The sequence below is a fragment of the Platalea leucorodia genome, assembly GCF_965183815.1.
Source record: "Platalea leucorodia genome assembly, chromosome: 1".
NCBI lineage: Eukaryota > Metazoa > Chordata > Aves > Pelecaniformes > Threskiornithidae > Platalea > Platalea leucorodia.
Window position 1 is genome coordinate 48,443,762 of NC_138823.1, and position 23,042 is coordinate 48,466,803.

Genomic DNA, 23,042 nt, shown 5'->3' on the forward strand with positions numbered 1-23,042 from the left:
AACATAAAATCTAAGTGAATTAAAAAACAAAGTGGCTTGCTTCTAAAGCTTAGGTAGGTAATTATGATAATTTGAAAGGGCTGGGAGGTAGTTTCAGAATTTAAAGTGTATTTCAAAATGAAATGACTGTTACAGTATCATATCTAACATCAATTAAATTGTTTCTTGCAAATCTTTCTCATGCTTTCTTCTTCCAACTCCCTCTGCAGATATAAACTTCTGAGGTATTCCAGAGAACGTCAGTATATTGATGGGTTGAACAATTTAATATATACTCCTAAAATACTTGTCAGTAGATTGTATAAAAATATAACTGTCAATCTCATACCAGAACTTGCTCCTGTTAGAGACTATTGATGGAAGTGGAATGACAAGCTACCCTACCAGAATAAACTTTTAACACTGGAAGCTACTGATAGACACTGTAAAACAAAACAAAACCAACAAACAGCAGCTTAGAATTAGAGATTTTTGACCATTTGATGATGCATATTTGGGATGAGAAGTAAAGTGATCGTATGTACCATGCATTTTGTTCTGAAAGAAAAGCCAGCAGCTACCACTCAGATGTTTACAGCATGAGACTACTGTTCAAGCCTTCATTCTTCATATTCTCTATCTTAGCCCCTCAACTAAATAAACTGTAGAAAACAGACTTGTAGCTTCTCTGGAAGTAGGGTCAGAGGCCTCTTCTTCCAGGAATTTTTTATACTAAACTGCTCCCCCCCCCCCCCCATATTTAAATGAATGCTTTTGTTTCTTTTTAAAATGTGTTTTGTAAATATGTGATGTAAATTAATGTGTGTACATTGCTTTTAAATTGCTCAATATTTTATGCTTCAGTGTGTATTTGAGTGTGTTCTCGTTTGAATTCTATAGGAATGTTTTATTAGCATGAAAGAACAAGTGTAAAATGTAAGTATGCTTAAAAAAAGGTTATACCTTATGTGAAATGAAGGAAATATTAATTGTTGGCCAGCTATGACTGTAAACTGTTATACTAGTTTTGAGCTCTAGGCCTCCTGCATATCTATATAGAAAAATCAATTTCGTATATGAACTTGCTAGAAAGAAAGCTTTTAATTTTATTTATTGCCAGCAAAATTGTATGATACCCTGCCTGCCATCTAAATCCTGTTTATATGCATATTGCATGTGTATTATGGAAAATCTTGCAGTTGTTGCGTATTATGATCTACAGGAACTCCAACTGTTTCCAAGTGTGCCACTAGTGTTAATGTCAGGGATTTTGATGCCCAAAACAATGTGTCTGGGTGTGTACAGTATTTTGGTATTGTTCCTTTTTTTTTAATTTTTTTTTTTTTTTTTAGAATCCTAGTAAACAGCACTTTTGTTCCTCCAAAATCAGAAGAGCCAAAAATGTGTCTTCATTGGAAGAATATTAAAGTTAGATTTTTAAGAAAATAATAAAACATAGTTCTAATAGTTCTAATGCTTGCAGCGTGGGATTTTCAGAACCACGGTGTTGGTCAAACTGTTCTGATGACGATGATGGCATAAGCGGAACTGAAAGCAGGCCAATCCTGAGTGCTTTTTAAAATTCCACCCATAATATATTAATCAATATAGCTATTTAAGGGCCTATTCTGGTAGAGTGCTGAGTGCTTCTATGATGCATTAAGTATCCTCAAGTCGATGACTTTCAATGAGATTGAGGTTGCGCAGTCCCACTAAAGACTGGTCCTGTCTGTTTCTCTATTTTTGTGGTGTTATATGTATGAGTAACTAGCCTCTTTCCTTGGCTTATAATGAAGAACATATGTTCTTATTTTCTGTTTGCTTGTAATGTTATGCTACCTAAAAGTATCCCACTGCTAAGCATTATTATCTTTTCCTAATATTTTTTTACATCCCTTGTTAATACTAAGGAAAAGGACCGGATCATTTATTTTCTATGTTAATGCAAAGATATTGACCAAGATCTACTAAACTGTTTTGTTTGTCACAGTTACTCAATTCTTTAGGAACCAAAGACTGACTTCTGCTCCCATGAAGAATGGAAAGCAGTATATAATAAGGATCGTTTATCCATGGAGTGTTCTGTAAGACTGTTGACAAAGAATACTAACTTTAAGTCATGACTATGTGTTGGTTTCCTGAATCGCTGCCACTGATGGTGTGGTGCTTTGTATATTTGAGTTTGTTTGCCATAAACACCTTTTATTTCTTTGACATCCCAGCAGCAAATTTTGCCCTTGGCCGGTAAAGTTATGAGCTTAGTTGTAGGCATCCCAAATATTTAGTAGAAATGTAATGATTTATTTTAAGTAGTTGAGAACAATTGTAAGGGATATTTTAAACCATATTGGAATTACCTTGAAATCTTCCATTTAATCTAATATGCTTTAGGAATGATGTAATGCAATGAAAATAACAAAAAGTGAGCATAAAGTGAACAAAAACATCCTTCAAAAGCATGCTTAATCACCTGCTGATATATTTTTCTATAACTGAGTGTATAGAATATTCTGAAGCATATGGCTGAAAGGAAGATAATTAATACACTGTATGAACAATTATATCTTCAAAATAAAATTAGTCTTATTTCATAACAGACTAATACAATTCTTGAAGAACTGTTGAATACATTTTTAAATCCCTGATGTAATTTTGAAGTGATCTGGTTTTCAGTACAAGTTCACCTACAATTTAACACCTATGATTATGAAACATCCTTTGGTACTGTAGGTGTGTACTGTTTTCTGAAGCATGCTTTTGTGTCCATTTGTTAGGCATTCTGTGAAATTAATGTGCAATTTTTAAACATTCTAATGCATATATATGTATGTATACATACATATATACATACTGTATTACACATATGCTGTGGCTGAACTAATATAACTTTACAGCTCTAAGTGATTAATCATGTATGGTCTTAGAACAATATCATTTAAACCAGTATGTGAATGGATTATGACATATAGCTGAGTTCTTAAAAAGTTTACATTTTGGTGCCCCAAAGTGATGGATGATAAATTATGAATTGTTAACCAACACTCTTCTCTAAGTACCTTTTATCACTTTGTTGGGAAGTTTTAAAAGTTACCATTCTAAATTACATCAAAAATAGTGTTTGTATACTACCTGCTTGAACTCAGTACTATTCTGTAGTGAATTTTAACATAGACAGTGCCTTCAAACAAAATAAATGCGATGCAGAACTAAGAGTTGTGCACATTCCTTTTGATATTTTCATGATTCTTGTAAAATGTGGAGAGAAGCCAATCACATTGGCTTTTGCATTGCTGACAAGGCAAATTAAGGACATCTTCTCTTCAAGGAGTGAACATGGAGGGTGAAGAAAGAGGGTTACAAGATTCTGAAGGTCTTGCAAATTAACAAGTAAAAACATTACAGAAATGTTAACAGTGGAATCTGGTTGATACGCTAAGATACTCTTAAGCCAATTTGCTGTTTTTCAAATTTAAGTAGGAGAATATAAAATATAAAATCCATTTTGAAATAGTATATTGAAAAACAAGTGCAAAACGTCCGTTTTCTTGGATCTTGCCAGTCTATTTTTCTATCATTATGTTTACTAATGACTATGTTGTAGTGGGTTACTAATAAGCCAGTTATTTAAAAATATTAAAAGGATCCATTGTGTATCAGCAAGAAGAAGTGTACTTAAGATTATTTTATTTGTAGAGGTATGTAAGATAGGCTTAATGAAAAATGCACTGAAACAAATGCTGGGAATTTCCTGTGTACTATCATAGTTTTGGTTTTTTGTTGTTCATGAAAATGTTTGTACTTTTTTATCATTGTCTTTTATGAAATATAATGTTCTAAAGATGGTGTTGGTTTGTTTATTCTGAGGTTCTGTGGAGAACATATCATCTTTGTGTTTTGTTTATAGACAAAGTGCTCATTTTTGTAGTGCTCAGTACCTTGAAGTAACAACAAAAGGAAGGGAAATCTGGCCAGCAAATACATCAGGTTAGGCTGTGATGGGATCAAGCCTTAGGCTAACAAATCGTTTTCCCTTTCTTGGTATTTGTATCCTTTCAGCTTTTGGTTTTATTAGGCTAAATGACTAAGCGTTTTTGTGTACTTTTTCAAGATAGGGTTGCTATTCTGTTGAATCTCCTAATGGCTCTTGTCTATGCTTATTTCTGTTTAGGAGTAATCTTCTTTATATATGGGTTACAAGAATGGGAAATAGAAGGATTCATCCGTATTTCTCCTGGCATTAAATAGGGAGCTGGTTTTCTCAGGAATCATCAGTTATCCTTCCTATTTTTCTTTGTATCTTACAGCTGTTACAAAAGTGTCTGATGGTTAGAGGTATGCAAGTAATTTTTGGGAGTAGTTCAACTGGGGACAAAGGTATTTGCAGAATTTTACGAAAATTTGTGAATAAACTTCAAGTATGTTTGATGGATATACTTTTCTGCAACACTGGATATGGACTCTCCTTGAAAATGTTATGGGTTATAATATATTGGAAAGCAAGAAAGAAGTCATTTTAAGCATGTGTAGCATCCTTAAATGCTATTGTACCTTGCTGTCACTTTTAAGGTGCTTTTGCTTCTATATCTTAAAAATCAGAACTGGGAGGTGAGTTTATCTGATGATTATGTGGGGCCCTGGGTAGTAGTCCCATGGGACTTTGTCTATTGTGGGCTTCAGTAATAAAGTATAGGTGGCGGCAGGTGGTGGATTGCATTTCCTGTGTGCTTGCTTTTCATGAGGCACCTTTCAGATGTGTTTGGTTCATTTCCTTTGCAAGAAGGAATGTGGTTTATTAACTTCGTGGAAGACTCTGGTTTATTCTCAGGATCCCAGTAATGGAGTTTCAATGCATTTTTTTCTAAGCTTAATGCGTTTTTTCAAACCCTAAACTTTTATTCAGAAGAGCAATACTTAGAGAATACAGAATACTTTTATTCAGAAGAGTATTTGAAAACAAAGCCAGTATCCATTCTTCCTAAAGTTAACAAATTGAATAAACAACTTGACTGTTACTGTCAGTGATTTACCATGAAATCTAGAGCTGTTGATACAGTCAGAAACTAAGTTCTTACGATTTATGGAAATCTTAATTTACACATCTAAAATTTCATGCTTAATGTCAGCTTCTATTCCACTGGCTCACTAACTATTGCTGTAGTTGAGTAAGAAAAGGGACTGAGGAGAACAGCAATGGAGTAATGTCGATAACCAGCATCATTAGCTGTGAACACCACCTGGAAAAAGAAAGATCAAATACAAGACAAATGAGAAGTGATCTCTAGATATGAGCCTAGGTGGAACCATTGTGATCATTTTATCTAACCTCCCACAAAACTTTGGAAATATCTTCTCTTGTGGTGATTTGATCAGTGTGATCTGTGACTGCCTGTCACACACAGTTTTTCCACTGGGTAAATATCCTTTGTTAAAAGCATACATGTCACTTACATTATTTAAAATTTTATCAAATAGTTTTATTATCCAAATTGGGGTTTCCTTGTTGGTACTCGTAAAGGGCAACAAGATTTTTTTCCTTGTTGAAGATCTACATTGAACCCCGTTGATTGTCTTTATTTAAAAAAAAAAAAAAAGGCATTCTTTCAAGTATTTGAATATTTTTGTTGTTCTTATGAAGTCCTGAACTTTGAGGAGTAGAATTAAACACAATGCTACAGTAATTATCATCAGGCCAAAATACAAAGGAATGAGTTTCTTTAATCTTACTAGCATAGCTCGTAGGTAGAGAAGGACTGCACTAGTTATTTGGCCACAACATGATAATGACCTTATGTATGAATCATTTACAACAGCCCTTTTAACATCTCCCTCATCAGCTCACGTCCTGTCATTTGATTTCTCCATCTACACAGTGGATTATTTTGTGTTGTGAGACGATGGGTGTCAACTTTTAAAATAGACACAGTTTAATAACATTCTGTGATGCATAGGTTGTACTCCTTTCAGTGTTAATAAAATAGATGCATATGGAGCAACCAGTGAACTGAGCAAAACGTGATCCCTACTGAGGCTTATTTTTAAGAAAGGAGGCTCTTGCACTCTAAATTAAATTCATTTCTATTCTGAAATATAGACTTAAACATTATCTTGATGTATTATCAATTTACTTGCACGCTGTAAATCTTTCATCTTGCCTCTTTTATTTACCACAGAAGGCAAGACTATCCAGCATTAACCTTCATTACTGTCTAGAATAAGAATGTCATCTCTCATCCATTTCTGGGAGGCAGAAACAAAATTTAACCCAGGTGTTTGCCACCTTTTTTCCAAGGAGATGAGGAATGGCTGTTTGAGAAGCAGTTGCAAACTGTACAGGTGGTGGTGCTCACTAATCTGCCACAGTCCAGCAAACAACTACTACAGGACTGCTGCTGCTACTGAAAGGTCGTGTGAAAGGGCTGATGATGTGGAGGTGAGGGGGACAGCCCCCCAGGAGTCCCAGACCCTGGAGCTGGCTTCAGTTGGTCCTGGGTTTGGACCACCTTCCTCTAACCAGTTTATCTGTCCCATGCAAGCTAAAAAGGCCGGTTATACTTTTTTTTTCTATTGTAAACTGAGGATCCAGGCATCCAGAACACAGTTCATACTTCCGTTATCTTTAAAAATTAAAGTTATAAACTTTGTCTGCAGCCATACAGGCACTGAATCCAAAAGGCAGAAGAATCCTTTTCTTAACAGAGTACTCCACCTGTTCTCCCTCAGGTGTCTAGAAATAGTCACAGAAAGAATCACAGGCTTAAGTAGAAGTAGAAGGATGGAAAACCTCTGTGTAAGTAATGCATCTAAGAGCTTATTGAGAATTACAGGGAAGCTACTAACTAGACTCTCTCATGAGTATGTTGTTACAAAGCTTTGAGACTCTGGGTTTAAAGTGTTAATGCAAAAATATGAAAAAAAAAAAAAAGTGAAAAGAAAGCTCAACACATGCAATTAGTAATTGAAGCCTAGACATATAAAATATCTTTATTCTTTGCAACTAAAGTACAGGAGAAAATAATGAATACTCACATCAGCATGGTGATGAAAGGGATTCAAGCCCAGTCTCTTCCAATAAGAGGCTGTGTCAAGCTCAATCTTGTATATCCCTGTTACAAATTGTTCCTTAGTTGTGAGCTCATGGAGCTCTCCGTTATCATTGGTTTGTCTGTGTGATGGCAGAAGAATGCACTTTTATATTTTGGTTAAAAGCCCGAGAAAAATGCAGTTCTTAGCAATTGAACTTGAGTGATGTTGTGTAGCTTAAGTTGTATGATGAGTACTCTATTGATCTGGAATAGCTTACATCCATCTGTATTATGGATGCTCTAGAGCTTATCTTGGCATTTGCTACTTCCACGATCGCCACAGCAGATGGCTGCCTGCCATGTCACTACTCTGCATGGTTTGGGGGTGAGCCAAAAGCTGGCATTATTGTTCATAGACTCTTGGCAGAGTCTTGGAGTTAATTAAATGAACCCATTCGGAGGGAAAACTTCACCACTGCTGTAAGCAATGTGGAAGCGCTATGATGCACTTACTGTGCAAGTAAGTAGGGTCAACTCTCTTGATTTTTTTTCCATAGTTTTCTTACTTATTTAAATACATTGAGTTGTTTTATCAGTATGAATATTTTTTAGAGTTGGCTATCTGAAATTTGAGATCTGCTGTTTGAAATGACTGTAGGTCAGCCAACAGTGTAGCCTTATGGAATTCCCTGTTGTCTGTATTGATCAGTTGGTTTTCCATCATCAACAAACAGATGGTTTTATTTGATTTGAAGATGCTATCAGTGCTATCCAAGGCCATAGTACTGGCTTGAAACTATAGACCTTTGAACACTAACCAGTTTGGGGCTCCAGAACGAATACCGACTGCTGTCTCTCAAACATGTCTCTTGGTTGAAACCTGTTTCTGTGCAATATGTTATATAATACTAGTTTGTTGTTGTGTTTTTTTTTTTTTTTTTTTTTATGGGGTAGGTTATCAGCAAATAACAATGCTGCTAGTGCCTGATTCTAGCAGTCACAAACCACTGTTTTGTGTTCTAGCTGCCAAATCTTTTTCTGAACATTTTATTTAAATTGCATACAGAGAAAAATAAAGAATTGGATATTTTTTGTTATTGTCCAGTGCATTTCTTAGGATTTGTGCTTTAATATACCTTATAACTAAGAAGTCATAGAACACCATTTGTATCTTACAAGATGCTCTGTAGTCATTGGATTTTTTTTTTTATCCGTTCAAATGTCTCTGTTTTTTCTTTGTCATAGATTCATCATCATTAGATGATAATAAGCTTTCTCAGCTAAAACCAACAGTTATTTCAGAATCTCTTGCTAACATTCATTTATTTACAAATTAACAAGGCTGGAGAGGTTGATTTAATATTATCATGACTTTTGCATACCTTATGTTAAGGTTACTTTATTCTTTGTTTCAGATGTTAAGTATGTTTTTAAGGCTTCAGTCAACATCCAGCTGTTCAGCCGAGTATCTTTATATAAAGCCTCTAAGCTCAGATTTGAAGATAAGTAAACTGAACACCCTCTTAATGGAAAATCACACGCATTTCCAGTGTGTTCCAATGTGTGAAGCTGTCTTCTCACTTGAGGGGTGGGAGGCAATTTAAGTAGGACAACATGAATAGATTGTTCTTCCCCCGCGCCCCCATGTACAAATATGTGTAACCTTCACTGTAGCTATATTTTTTCAAGGACACATGTGAGAGCACTGTTGCTTCTGCCAGCCCACTGCTCTATGACACCGAAGAGCCACTTAAGTACAGTTTCTCATGGACTTTCCACAAATGCATCTGAGTCTGGGATCCCACTACTGAAATTCCTGCACTATGCCAGCTTTAGCCCTTAGGAGCCCTATCTCACTTTTTTTAGGTAGAATAGACCGTTAACAGACCTGGAAGGAGGGTGAGACTTTGCAAATATCTTGGGGAGAAAAGTGTGGAAGTGGGATGTTGCTTGTTGAACAGAGAAAGTGTTCATTCTGTGTACCCCCTCAGAAATTTTTCAATTTCATTTCAGATTATACTTTAAGTAAAAATTGCATTTGAGTTTTTAAAGTGTTACTATATACTAAAATTGAGGACAGTTTCAAAGAAGTCATCTACGTTTGAAGTGCTACAATTATATTTTTTTAAAAGACATGGCAGCGTTTACATATCTGGGAGATTCTGTTTCTTATTTTAGATGTAATTGCTTCTCTGGGGGGGGAGGAGGTGAGAAAGCTTTATCCCCAGATTTTCTCCTTTTCGCTGATTCCTTTGTCTTGAAGCAAATGCGGCTATCAGCTATGATGTGGTATATATTCAAAACAGCTCCGTGTTTTCTTTTTAAAGCTGTGGTGTTGTATGAAATGAAAATCCATTTAGAAAGAAGGAAAATAGCTAATAAAGGCAGGATTCTCAACCAGAGTGTTAGTTTCAAACAAACTAAAAGAGTCTGCCTGATTCTTCTGGTAACAATGCTGCAGTTCATTGATGGGTACTAAAAAGTATTGCAATCGTTTGTAATGAAATTGAAGAGAAGCGATGATTGAATTAAAGGATAGTTTAAAATACTTTCTTGTGCTCACAGTAATTATAAAGCATTATAAAACCATTTTGGCAGTTGAAACTGTAGTACAGTTAAAAGACGGTCTGCAGCAAATTCATTCAATAGTACGTTATCTTTCCTCTGAGTGAAAAAAGACGTCTTATGTTAGAGAATGTGAAACTGGTTTTTCAACTATTTGGCCTCTTCCCATTGCCTCTCCCTTCTTTCACTCATTATTTTGGTATGACTTACTTTGAATTTAACAGTTCCCAAGATCCATCTGCAGCTTCTTTATATAACTTAACTGGAACATTTGGAGCTGGACTTCCTCGAACTGAATCCAGAATTTTTATAAAAAGAGGATGCTTGGAGTCAGCAGAGTCCTTCAGGTAGGAAGAGAGAATTTTTACATTGTAAGAAAGATAAGTGATAGTGCATAATAAAGCAGGAAGAAATCTTATTCTTTAGGTCTACAGTATATACCATATTTTCCTCAGCAAGATCACTGTGTACTGCAGAAATGTAGCCTGAAGTTTTCTGGGGGCTGGATATGGTGGAACCGGGGAGGAAGATGTCAGGAGCTGTCGGGGGGAGTGTAGCCGTGCGCGCTGAGGAGGCACCGTGGCTGTGTGTGAGAATGCGTTTCTGTTTTCTCTTTGTCATGGCTTAGCTACACATCATGTCCAGCATGAAGTTTTAACTAAATTGTGACTTCAACAGGAAATAATTAAATCATCGAAGGTAGTAGGAATGTTTAAAAATCTGGCAACTCTTCGCCTGTATTTTGGAGTAGTGATTTGAGCACAGCTTTCTGGATTTGAGAGCCTCTGACGTCCTGTTGCCATAGAGTTATCTTAATTCTGCTGTAAACTTGGTAGGCACCACGTACAGACTCTCTCCTAACACCATGTTGGATCAGATTTGTCTGCCCCTGGCCGCTATGCAGGGATAGGAGAGGAAAACCTTCAAAGATGGGATGGCTGTAGTTTCACTCCCAACGTGTTTGTCACGAGCAGTGGTTATGCCCTGATATTTCACCTGTTCAAAGGCAGAGTTGAATCAGGGCTTTGACCTTCCATTACCTAATTCTGTATACGAAAAGTGGGAAAATAGAGCTTTGTGGAAGGTGCTAATCAGGGATGATCTCAAAATAGCTATCACTGATCTCCATTTAATCGTTGCAAAATGAATCATGATGTAGTTGTTTAAGAACCCTCTCTTACATCCCCTCTTACAGTCTGTGATGAACGGAATATCCTGTCGGCCAGGAACCCTGCCCTGTGTCGGACCAGTGTATCAGCATGTATCTATACCACCTGTATGCCCTGACTCCTCAGGCTCCCTCTCTGGAATGCACAGGCTCCTCGCTAGTGTTTCTTTTGAGGCATTGGCAATGGGGGCTCTCGTGCCACCACTTATTTTCCTGGCTTTTACACACTGGGAGCTCAATGAAAGTCTACTTCCTCACAAGGTTGATCAGATATTCATTTTCGCAAAGATCAGAGCTTGAGAGGAAGAAGGGGGGGGGCGGGGGAGAGAGAGAGACAAGTCTGTTCTAGGAGAACTTCAGGCTGAAGCGTTTGTGTCTGTAGCTTGCTTTGCTGCAATAAATGAGCCCTCTGGAAGTGGGATCCTGGCTTTGGTTCTGTTCTTTGCTTGCATCCATGAGTGCTGAGATCCCTTCTTGCTTGCATGGGATAGAGCTGCAGTGGGTAGAGCAGTAAGGGAGAGGACTACAGAAGGCATTTCTCCAGCATGGATCTCACAACAGGAAATGAAATCCCTCACAACAGGAGCTTGTTCATTGTGTTATAAGGGCTATTAGTTACTTTTCAAGAGGCCCAAGGCTTTTGTGTAGTGATATTTTTTTTTCTTCTCTTACATTGGTTTTCACATAGTCGCTGAGTCTAATGACAAGTGCTGCTTCTCTAACCATAAAGCCCTCTCACTAATCACTAGAGAAGGAGAAAGAAGGACCAGGAAAAGAGCAGGAGGAGAGAACTGCAGTCAGTACATACCATAAAATCAAAATAATTGCAATAAAACGGAATATTCTATTTTTCACTTACACTAATTAAAGTATTAAAAAAGAAAAAAAAAAAAAAGCTGGGACTACATCAGTATGAGCGACCTCGATCCTGAGACACTTACCGGTGGTGCAGCTTCAGAGAAAAATGCCAGGCCAGCTAAGAAAACAAGAAATACAGAATGAAAAGCCATTTTGCCTACCACTAGGAAGTCTCAGTGTCAGCAAGTAGAAACTGGTGAGAATCTGTGATTTTTATATCAAGGCCTCTAAACTGAGGCTACTTATCAGAAAACCCATATGACTTTCAACATGCCAATTCATACTATTTACTTAGTAAACAATGAGAAAATAAGTAACCCATACAAACATGAACCTTGCCTGCAAAAATAAGTCTGTTCTGTCATTGCCTGTGGAAATATTGTGAATATTGCCTACCTCAACTGCAGTGATCTATTTTCTTGGAAAAAATGTCTAGTCTATTTTTCTCCTTTTGTTGAGGAATAGTGCTGTATGCACCTCATATAGTTGAGAGAAATACAAATATCTTGTCCACTCAGCAATTTCAGTTTCAGTGATAATTTCTCTGTGGTTATAGTTTGGCTTAATTGACTCACCTGTGTTTGTCTATTAGAGATTTCTCTCTGTGGTGGCCTTGCCCCCACCTCTGATAAAAGGTAAGTGGATAATGCGTGGGCTACCTGGTTATCTTATGCATTCCCCTGGAGGAAAAATATGTTACTTTTGGTTTCCAGCATGATAACTAGATACTTACGTACCCATTTCTGGAGCACAGTTAAAAAGTATTTTAAGTCCTGTCACTTTACTTGTGCTTTAGATTCAATACAAGTTCAAGACTTCCCCTGTACGACTGCAAGTTAGCGCCCACCAGAAGTCTGTGCTACATTTTAGGGAACTGTTACTTCTTGAAATTAAACTTCGTCTTTCTGATCTTTGATTAGACACATGCACATATGCTCTCCTGCTCAGTTTATCCTGTCCTCAGGTGGATGACTACATGCAGAGCAGGTTTTTTGTTTGGTTGGTTTTTTTATGACTACACCACAACTGTGTGAACATGTTTATGTCCTGTTTTGAGGGCTGGGCATAGCCCAGTGCAAACCAAACGTACTGGTTTTCAAGCTCTAGGAATAGTAAGATCTCTTGAAATCCACATGCTTTAAGATGGATGCTGTTTTGGAACTATTTGCACTGCTTACAAGAGTTATGTAACTGTGGTAGTCTCCACAAATCAGGGATAAAAGTAACCAAATAGTGAAATGTTAAAGGCAAGCTTTTGTAACTTGTGAATTCACTTGGTATGCAGTCATCCCAGCAGGCTCTGGGTGTAGAGATAACCTCCAAGGTCAGTGGCAGAGGAGTGCTGATGGTTTCTGAATGGCATCATTTCAGCAACAGTTTCTGTAGTTTCTGTAATCCTGTTAAACAATTCCTCTGCTTCAGGATATTTTGAATACAATAGGTCATCAGTCTACAGAAATCACTGCTAAAGCCCTCAAACTCTTTGGTCAGTTTATCAACAACATTATTTGAATCGCAGTCACTCTACAGCTTACCTTTTACTGTTTCTAAAAATATGAAGAGACTATTAAGATGATGCTTCTATTTTAGGACTTTTTTTAATAATGGCTAGAGATTTGACTTATTAAATGAGATTTAATTGGAATGCACCTGAATACAGTAGTCAACTGGGTTAAAGATCAAGGTTGTCAAAAAGGGTGCTAATTGAAATTGCTTCAGAACTTCCTAGATTGATTGAGCAGCAAACTTTCCTCTTGAAATGACAAAGTGTTGAGGTTTGCCTGAAGTTTTAAATAAAGGTACACAGATTTTAACTCTTTCAGCTCTCTGGATGTATACATTTCAACAGTCTTTCTGCATTGTTTGCTCCGCTGCTAGGCATTCAGAATTTCTCCTATTTAACCTGTGACCTAGTTGATACTGGGACAGTCTCTCCTGTGTGTGAACTATGAGTAGCAGGGATGACTTTTTTAAGGTAGCACAACTCTAACTTTCTTATTTTGAGCCAATGCATTTGATGAGAATTTTGTAAGGTAGTGGAGGAAGATAACAGACCCAAATCAAGTGCTAATTTCCTTCCATATTCCATGTATGGCTTCCAGATATCCTTTGCACTTGAACATAAATCATGACACCTTAGAACACGATAAAACTTCACCAATAGAATCAAACCGTTTTAAAGAAGTAACATTTTATTGACTTGTCTGAAGTTTGCCAGGTTACAAAATGGAAAAAAAACCCTAATGTAGCAAAAAGTTATGCATTAGCAGTAGGAAAAACCTTCCTCCTAAAAGCCTACAAGAGTTCTAGTGGAGGAGGGTATTTGTATAATGACAGTACATGTTTATTCCTGGGGATCACTGACAACAGCAGTGGTTGAATAAGAGAAAGGACTGAGGAGAGCGGCAATGGTATAGTGGCGGTGACCGGAATCATTAGCAGTGAACACCACCTGGAAAAGAGAAAACTTGTGACCATGATGAACAACAGACACTCAAAACTACCTTGTTAAGAATTAGGAAGCACACTCAATTTCCTCTGCAGACTACTTTGCCAGTTCTGTTCAACCAATGATTTTACCCTTCTGAAGGGTAATACTTCCCATTACTTTGTGGTGCTCACTGAAGACTGAGAAATTTGTGAGACTTGGACACAGGTCCACAAAGAATCACAGAATAGTTTGGGTTGGAAGGGACCTTTAAAGGTCATCTAGTCCAACCCCCCGTGCAATGAGCAGGGACATCTTCAACGAGATCAGATTGCTCAGAGCCCCATCCAGCCTGGCCTTGAATGTTTCCAAGGATGGGGCATCTACCACCTCTCTGGGCAACCTGTTCCAATGTTTCACCACCCTCATTGTCCCCAGAGCTGGACACAGTACTCCAGGTAGGGTCTCACCAGAGCAGAGTAGAGGGGCAGAATCACCTCCCTCGACCTGCTGGCCACGCTTCTTTTGATGCAGCCCAGGATACAGTTGGCTTTCTGGGCTGTGAGCACACATTGCTGGCTCATGTCCAGCTTTTCATCTATCAGTACCCCCAAGTCCTCCTCCACAGGGCTGCTCTCAATCCCTTCAGCCCCCAGCCTGTATTGATACTGGGGGTTGCCCTGACCCAGGTGCAGGACCTTGCACTTGGCCTTGTTGAACCTCATGAGGTTCACATGGGCCCACTTCTCAAGCTTGTCCAGGTCCCTCTGGATGGCATCCCGTCCCTCAGGCATGTCAACTGCACCACTCAGCTTGGTGTCGTCCTGATCTTGCCAAAGTCTAAGCTGCTGGGATGTGAGGACTGTAGGCTTCAGTTTATCTTGTACGGAGACAGTCATTGAACTCTGCCCACTTCCCAGGCTAATTTGTTGCCCTGTACACTATTACACCAAAGAAAAGCTTCTTCAACACCCTAGCTAGAGCAGTCTCAACCAAGTGCTTTTAAGCACCTTTTGAGGTGAAGTCCTTCCATAGGCCCCAGCAACTTTCAGACATCCCAATTGTTAGGGAATATTTTTGAGGATTGTTTCTGTGACCTAAATGACCCAAGCCACACCTCAGACTTTTATGGACCTGGGCCTCAGTCATTTGTTTTAGTCTTCCACAGAGCTTCATAAACTTGTGGTTTAAAATGTTCTATAATGCAACCTGTAACCATTCCAGACTTCTTAATTTTGGGAAACTTAAGTTTAATGGCAGATTAAGCCTGAAGAATTTAAACAAAATTTCTGGAAGTGCTGAGTAAATGTGATAGAATAGAGCACACAATAAATCAGTGCAGGGCTGAGAGCAAAGGGAGGCAAAAGACATGATTATATTGCTGGCCTGCTTATGAAATTTTGGTATTCATGAAATGGCCTACTTTTCGTTTCCCAGTATGGTTATTTCATTATATTTTTATGCCTTTTTTTCTATTGCATATTTCAGTACTGAACAACATTCAAAAAAAAGGGCACATCAAAAGGAATAGTTTTATCCTGTAATTACAGGTCATAGTAGAATTCATGGATTTTCAGGTGTGATATACGGGAAATGCCTCTGATTAAAGAAGAGCTCATTTCCTATAAAATGAGGGTTTTCAAACCTCCATATTCCTTCAGCAATGATAAAAGTAATTTTTTTTTGTTTGTTTTTTAAAGGCTGTGTGCTTTTGCATAACGTAGCTCTTTTTGAACAGGTCCCTACTGGTCTGAATGAGTGAATGGGCACAGTTCCAGTTTGGAAGAGCTATGTCAGTATTTGCAGGGAAGCTGGCTACTTCGTTTGGCCTAGCCGACTGTATACTGCCTTTATTTACACAATCTTATGTGGCAGTGAACTGTTTCACCGCATTCAGTATTTAAGGCCTGTATTTGCTCTTTCCAGCTGCTGCCACTGCACAGTATATAGGTTATTAGGTACATTTGCAAATACTTACATCAGCATATTCATGGAATGGGGAAAGGCCAAGTCCCTTCCAGTAAGAGCTGGTGTCAAACTCAACCCTGTATGTTCCTTCTACAAACTGTTCATCTGTTGTGAGCTCATGGATCTCCCCATACTCTGTCGTTTTCCTGTAATGGTAAAATATCTACATAAATATTTTATACTGTCATTTAGATGCTAGAAGAAGGAAGTGGTTGAGTCACCATCCCTGGAGATATTTGAAAGACGTGTAGACATGGCACTTGGGGACATGGTTTAGTAGTGGACTTGGCAGTATTAGGTCAACGGTTGGACTTGATGATGTTAAGGGTCTTTTCCAAACTAAATGATTCTATGGTTCTATGAATGTGGAATATTAAATGGCAGAGGTGCTGCACAGCCAAATTCTACATTGAATGGTTTCTAATAATCTGAATTAACTTCGTCTTATGTAGTGTATATTTCTGTATTGCAGAGCCTGTTCTTGCTACCAACTCACCCATATACATAACAAATCAAAGCTGGCTGTCTTTTTTTGTCATTTCTGTTGCTACAGCAGGGATTATAGTTAAGGCCCATCTTTTAATATCATGTTTAACTTGTACCACGTGCCCTCTGGAACCAGATATTAGTGGCTTAGGAAAGCGATCATAATGATGAAAGGCAAGATGCCAAATCTCAAATTATAATTAAAGAGAGAAGAGAGATTTTAGTAGAAAATTATTTTATTCTATAGTTATTAGCACTGAGGCTATAGGTTTTACCCTTATACACTGATGCATTTTTATGTGACCCTGAGTGTTAGTGTCTTGGAACAGCAATTTAGCATCACAAGATTTTATTAATTTGAAGTACAATGCCTTGGTCAAAGAGCAGGGGCCTCTTCAGAGTGCCATATAAATGAGCAATAGGAATTCCTAGCTCAGAGAGATTATGTACTCAGCTCTCAACAAAAAACTGTGGGTGAATGAAGTCCAGAAGCAAGAAGGAAATATAGCTAGCATTGCACCCTATTTGTTTGAAAAGGACCAAGCTTTGTATGACAGCTGTTTAAATATTTACGTACTTAGCTCCTAAACCCTATTTCTCTTTTCCCTTCTTTTACTTTATTTCTGATTTTTTTACCAGGTCTTTTTTTCTGCTGAAAATATTTATTTGGTACTTATAGCACTTCATAACCACATGATGTAGTTGAAGAAAAAATGAAGAAAGCCTTGACTTGAAGAACTAGTGGAACTTGCCCATCTTATGGCAAAGAGTAGTTGTCTAGGCAGAAAACAGAAAAGCTTGAGGAGGAAGAGAGGGAGGGGAGAAAGCAGTGACATGCTGCTTATCAGGGACAGAATCCGCTGTGCTGTCGCAGCTTTTCTTTCCCAGCCACTGCCTCCTCCTTCATTTTATTTGTCATCTTTGGTTAATGGCGGTGAACAAAAAAAGTCTGAATGACAGAGTTTTTGCTTAAATTAAGAAGTAATGGGATTGAAACCCCCATGCTAATTTTCAGGTTTTCTTATATTTCAACTTTAGCACTTTGAAGACTGACAAAAGTCTCACTGGTCCAGCACAAGTGAAATCAACTGTATTCAGCGTAGACCAAACTTGCAGAGAATCCAAGCCCTGTTTGAAACATAGCTAACAGGCAATTTGTGAAGTGTACACATCTGTTTTCTTTTGGTTTAATTAGTACTTCCTGGCTTAACCTATATTGCCTTAATAAAAGGCAATAGATAAAAGAATGAAGAATTCATTGGCAAGTGTCCTTGAAACTGTGAAACAGGATTGCTGAGATCCTGCAGAAGTGTTCAGAATGCAAGTTAGCAATTCACATCCATCTACTCATAAGTTGGATAGTCTAGACACAAACCAATTAAAAGGAAAAATGGTATCTGCCTCAAAATCTTTGTTCAGGTAAACAAATAAGTTTTAGTTTGAGAAAAGTGTGGATGTAGCTTGAATAGTGCTTTCCCTAATGGGTGCTGACCCAGAGTTGCAGATGTTAACCATCTAGAACAGTTGGGAAACTGGAAACAGGAGTTCACTTGAAAACTCTCACCCGCTACCAGGAGTTAATGGCACTTTCTTAATTTTAGTTATTAAGTGGTAGCCATTCAAGGCAAGTGGTCTCACAAGCAAAGCCTTCAGCATTACTGCTGCATTGACAGCCAACAGGACAGTGTGAGATTCAGGGCCTGGATGGGATTAGCACAAGGCAGAGGATGCCCTGCATTCGGCCCAGCTAGCAAAATGCTACAAGTGATTCCTTCTGAACAGTACTTGTATTTCTGTCTGAGTGGGGGAATAAATGTAGTATGGTTGCTTCTTCTTCGTATGATGTGGACTGCCAGCATCTGCTGTAAGATGGACAGTTAAGTTAAAGGAGCTGTGCTTTTCCAGCAAAAAAAATTTGCAAACCACTGGTTAAGTTACTACGGCTCCAGCCTAGATGGCAGTCCTGATCCTCTTTTTCACTGTCTGGACCTTAGTTGTATATTGTGACCAGGTTAAATCTACACTGTCTGTGCAATATTTTATGAACTCTTCGGACACATGCTGCACTGAGATAAACTCTGCTGTCAGATGCAGACTGCTGAGGAAATGTCTCAGGAACATGAATAATTATCTTCGAGCTTAAAAAAAAAAAAGGAGGGTGGGGAGCTACTTCAAAATTTTTTTTTTTTTTTTTGTGATTTACAACCTAAGTCACATGAGAACTATGGTGAATGCAACTCTTGAACTAAGTAATAAGACTTAGATTTCCAAAAACATGTGAGGAGTGAGAAGGTCAAAGCTAGTCATGGGAGGAGCTCATATAGAACCCAAATCACATGCTTGCCAGGTCACTGTGCCCTACAGCCTTCCTCAGAGGGGTCTCAGCTCGAGTTATCTCTTCTTGCATACTTTTGGCTAGACTAATTTTGAAATAAGCCTCTTAATAAAGTCAGCTGTTGTTATGCTAACTTCCTCCCTGCCTTTTAAATACTACTACTCCAAATTCACCAGTTGCTAGGTGCGTTTGCTTAATTCCCTAAAATGTGTTAGCAAAGTAAAACCAAACAAATAAAAAGGTAAAAAAAAAACTTTTATAGTCATCTGTACAAAATGTAACTTTTCCATACACATCTGCTAGGTACTGTAACTTCAAAATATTATTAACCTGACAGGAGTAGTTACAGATTGTGTTCCTTGATTGCATTCAGATTTTCATTTGGTTTAACACAGAGAAACTCTGGTTTTCCCAAATGAAAAAAAAGTTGCAATCATCATGTGTGAAAGCCCAGTTGAGACAAATGTCATCAGCTAAAGTCAATGGTATTGCTGAAAGCAGCCTTGGTTAAGATGCAAGTCAAGGGAAAGGTTAAAATCTTTACCTGCAATAAAAATTGTGGTTTAATGTTCCTCCACTGCCTTCCCCCAGCAAAACGTTTCTCACTTGCCTAGGGTTAATCTTCTCAATTTATATTTAAGAAATGGTTTGATTTTGTCAGGGGTGTACTGACCTAAAGTGTCAACAGAGGCTGGCTAAGAAGAACTGCAGCACTTGTCTCCTTGGGCTTGTTGAGAGCAGCATTGCAAACTGAACAAGAAAACACTGTTATGCCCCAAAAGTGAGGGCATTTAACACTGATGTTGCATTTATCTTATTCCTCTGTAAATTGTATTTTGTATTACATGTTCAAGAGCACTTGATGAAACATTTGAAATAATCTGGGTTTCCTAATAATGGCAGAAATACTCACTAAGGACAAGACATTATCCTTGTCTCTGCTTTCCTTGAAAACAATGTGTCATTTTTTCATGGGGTTTCTCTGTTCGTTAAAGTATATAAATCCATTCTGAGAGTCGTTTGTTCCTACATCAACACTTAGCATTTGGGAGTAGAGGTGTTTGTTTCTCCTTCAATCTCCTAACCTTTCTTGTTCCTTTTCAATGGGGAAAAGTATTTTTTGTTTTGAGTTTTATAAAAAGAAACCTTTCAGATGGAGAGAAAGGTATCTCTCTCCTGTAGTCTTCTCCTCTGTTTTTTTCTGCAGCTTTTATGTAAATCATGCTATAAAAATCCTGGTAAAAGACAGTTAGATGCTCTGGTGGCTCCTGTCGATGCTTGTGCTTGTCATTCTGTGCTTGAATATCCTGCTATTACTAGAGATTTCTCTTGACTTATTTAAAAATCTGATTCAATAAGTTGTTACAATGAAACTTAAATGCTTGAATACCTCAGCAATATGAATGTTAGTAAACTGTATTCCTCTGTTACCAATACTTTTCCCACAGATTGAAGATAATAGTATTATTGCCTGCCCTCAGTGGTGTTCTGAGGATACTTTGTAAATATTAAGCTGTCATTCTAGCAAAAACCATGCAGGTCTATAGAAATGACCACAAACAAATGCTGAGATTGTACTTCAGTGTTGTGTTACAATGGGACTCTCTAAAACTTTCTGGTGAAGGATTTTCTTCCAACCAGCATGTTTGTTACACAGGAGAAGACGACTAATGCGCTTATTATTTGCAAGTATGCAGACAAAGCCTACAGAGAGGATTTTGTATGTGCAAATAAAGCTCTACATCCATTGCATATGAAGATAGTAGGTTAGAAGATTACCTACAAAATTCTGGTAAACAGGCTTTTATTTTTTTTATAGAAAGGGAAAAAAAATAATTATTAAACCTATTCCCTTACAAAGATAGCAATTAGCTTGTATTTCAGTCATGCATAAGTTCCACTTGAATCTGATGGATTTTAGACCAGAATTCAGATGCCGTTAACAGTGATAGTGTGACACGTGCTAGAAAACATCCTGCTTTTTTGATCAGAGCTCCATTCCCTTTATTTCTCAACCGTTTGCCTGAGGCACCTTGAAAATGGCTCCATAAGACCACATAACTTACCCAGTAGCAAAGTCCTGCCAGCTTCCATCTGCAGCCTTTTTAAAGACTTTAACAGCTACGTTAGCTGCAGGACTTCCTCTGACTGCATCCAGCACTTTCACCATGAGAGGGCATTTGGAATCAACAGAGCCATGGGAGACCTTGGGGAAAGCAGGAGAGGTTGTATGGGAGCTGTTCACCAGCCCTGCAAAAACCTTCTTTCAGAGAAAAGATGGATTCTTATTGCAGAATTAACGCTGACTTAAAAGCAAGTTCTTTGCCAAATGGTATCCAAAGCTAGTTTGCAAACATCTGTTTCTTAAAGCAGAGTATCTTAGAGCTTTATACTGTTAACTTTATTACACACATGCACACACACAAAGAAATAGATTGCTTGATAAATATTTAGAGTTGCATATGGCCCTGGGAAAATGTTGTAAAGTATACCTTTCTAATGAGGTCACATATAAGAAAATAGTAAATTATTACAAGTGCAGGCAGAGTATGCTAGCCTAGGAAACCAACAAAGAAATACTTATGACATCCCTAGGGCTGAAAAAAAATTTGTTTCTTAAGCTTCATTATACTATAAGGAATCCTTAGTCATACTTCAAAAATTTTTTTTAGTGCTTTAGAGAAGCACTTTGGTGAAGAAGGTAAAGCTACCTCTATATTGAAGATACGGGATGTGAGTCATGAACTGACAGAAACAGACAGAAATAAAAGTTCACACCTCCTAGATCCCTGACCCTTTCATAATATCCTAAAATAAATGGGTAAATGGCAAAAGAGAAGTTTTAAGAATTCTGAAGAAGCTACTTAAAAAATGGTAGTAAAATAACACTCCAGCAAAGCCTAATGGTTACAGAATTTCATGGATGAGGAGGATGCTAGTCATCTAGAAAATCTAGACTATCATTCTTGTAATGATTGAGTTTGAATAAAAAGAGACTCACCAGTGGCGCAGCTTCAGAGAAAAATACCAGTCCAGCTAAGAAAACAAAGAGAACAGAATGAAAGGCCATTCTCTTTGCTGTTGGTGAGCCTTGGTGCCAGCAGCTAGGAGCTGACGGGATTTGGGATTTTATAGTCAATCCGACAACAAAACAGGCTGCTTATTGGGTGCCCATATGACTCCAAATCTGCTGATTCTGATTATTTGCTTAGTAAACAGTCCAATCCTAGAGTCAGTCCATGAATAGCACTGCCATTGAAGTCAATGGAAGGACTGCAGGATCACTAGAGCAAAGAGAATAAGTAACGGACACAAACATGACCCTTGCCTGGGGAGATTAGACTCGTAGAAAGCCCTCCACAAAATAATGCAAATGACCTTTGTTTGCCTAGAAATCCAACCAGTTCTAGGAGAGCTTCTTTACCTTGCCCTCAGGTTGTGCACGATAATGCCCCAATGCTTTCTCTGTGCCTGCTCCATGTTTCTTCTCAATGTATTCAGTGCTTTCTGAAGACCAGTTCCCACAACAGATGCAGGCTCAGTATATGGGTGATGGAGTTTGTTCATTGTCTGGCTCAAGCAGTGCTAATGGTCCATGCTAGGCGACAGATTCCCAAGCAGTTCCCCTGCTTGTTGAAAAAGAGCAATGTTGCTTTCTGAAACCTAATTTAGATAGGATCTGACAACATCTGCCTCTCACCAGAAGGTCCTAAGGATTCATCTTGCCTAATCTTCAGGTAGACATTGAGGTTTCCTCTCAGTCACTGGGAAGACACCTGGAGACATCTGTCCCCTTGGGAAGATAAAGGTCTCAGAAAAGTGAAATGAATCCCCTCTTGCTCCATGTACCCCAGAAGGAGCCAAGGCAAACAGCATAGACTGGTAGCTTATGTTAACATCTGGCTAATGTTCTAGTTGCCAAACTCTTATTATGCTGGAAATGTTATCGCTATGCTCTGAAATGTACATTTAGGTAAGAGGTTTTTCAGAGGTGAACTCAGCCCCAACCTAAGTAGGGAGAAGTTGTCAGCTGGGGGAGTAGGCATGGTGTAGCTGGGTTTGTCCAGCTGCATCACACAAAAATTGTCCATATGGTATCCTGTGCTAGTTGAGAGACAAAGAAACAGCCCTGTTTGGCATTTCCTTCTCCCCATGTCCTAAACAACCGAGTCTACACTTCTGTTCTCAGGAGCTGGCACACTTAGTTTTTACTGATTTCACAGTATTCTAACA

The 23,042-nt window shown here is 38.2% G+C and overlaps 3 protein-coding genes across 5 annotated transcripts in view; 1 reads left to right on the forward strand and 2 right to left on the reverse strand.

The window, feature by feature from the left end:
- Window positions 1–3,824, forward strand: part of B4GALT6 (beta-1,4-galactosyltransferase 6) — a 34,879-nt gene extending 31,055 nt beyond the window's left edge. For 2 of the 3 annotated variants that reach the window (XM_082323164.1, XM_082323165.1), the window contains one exon: window positions 210–3,824. In XM_082323164.1, coding sequence (XP_082179290.1) covers window positions 210–357 — 148 coding nt within the window. In that variant the 3' untranslated portion in view covers window positions 358–3,824. The remainder of the gene's footprint in view (window positions 1–209) is intronic. The other variant, XM_082323166.1, reaches the window with a different exon arrangement.
- Window positions 3,825–4,253: 429 nt separating this feature from the next.
- Window positions 4,254–11,744, reverse strand: LOC309590274 (transthyretin-like; the record flags this gene model as incomplete). Its single annotated transcript, XM_082311391.1, has 4 exons — window positions 4,254–5,213; window positions 7,006–7,141; window positions 9,777–9,907; window positions 11,676–11,744. The coding sequence occupies 4 exons, from the start codon at window positions 11,742–11,744 to the stop codon at window positions 5,106–5,108; spliced, it is 444 nt and encodes a 147-aa protein (XP_082167517.1). The 3' UTR covers window positions 4,254–5,105.
- Window positions 11,745–13,936: 2,192 nt separating this feature from the next.
- Window positions 13,937–21,879, reverse strand: LOC309604467 (transthyretin; the record flags this gene model as incomplete). The annotated part of the gene is made up of 4 exons (XM_082337845.1): window positions 13,937–14,044; window positions 15,999–16,134; window positions 20,876–21,015; window positions 21,811–21,879. The coding sequence occupies 4 exons, from the start codon at window positions 21,877–21,879 to the stop codon at window positions 13,937–13,939; spliced, it is 453 nt and encodes a 150-aa protein (XP_082193971.1).
- Window positions 21,880–23,042: the final 1,163 nt, after the last annotated feature.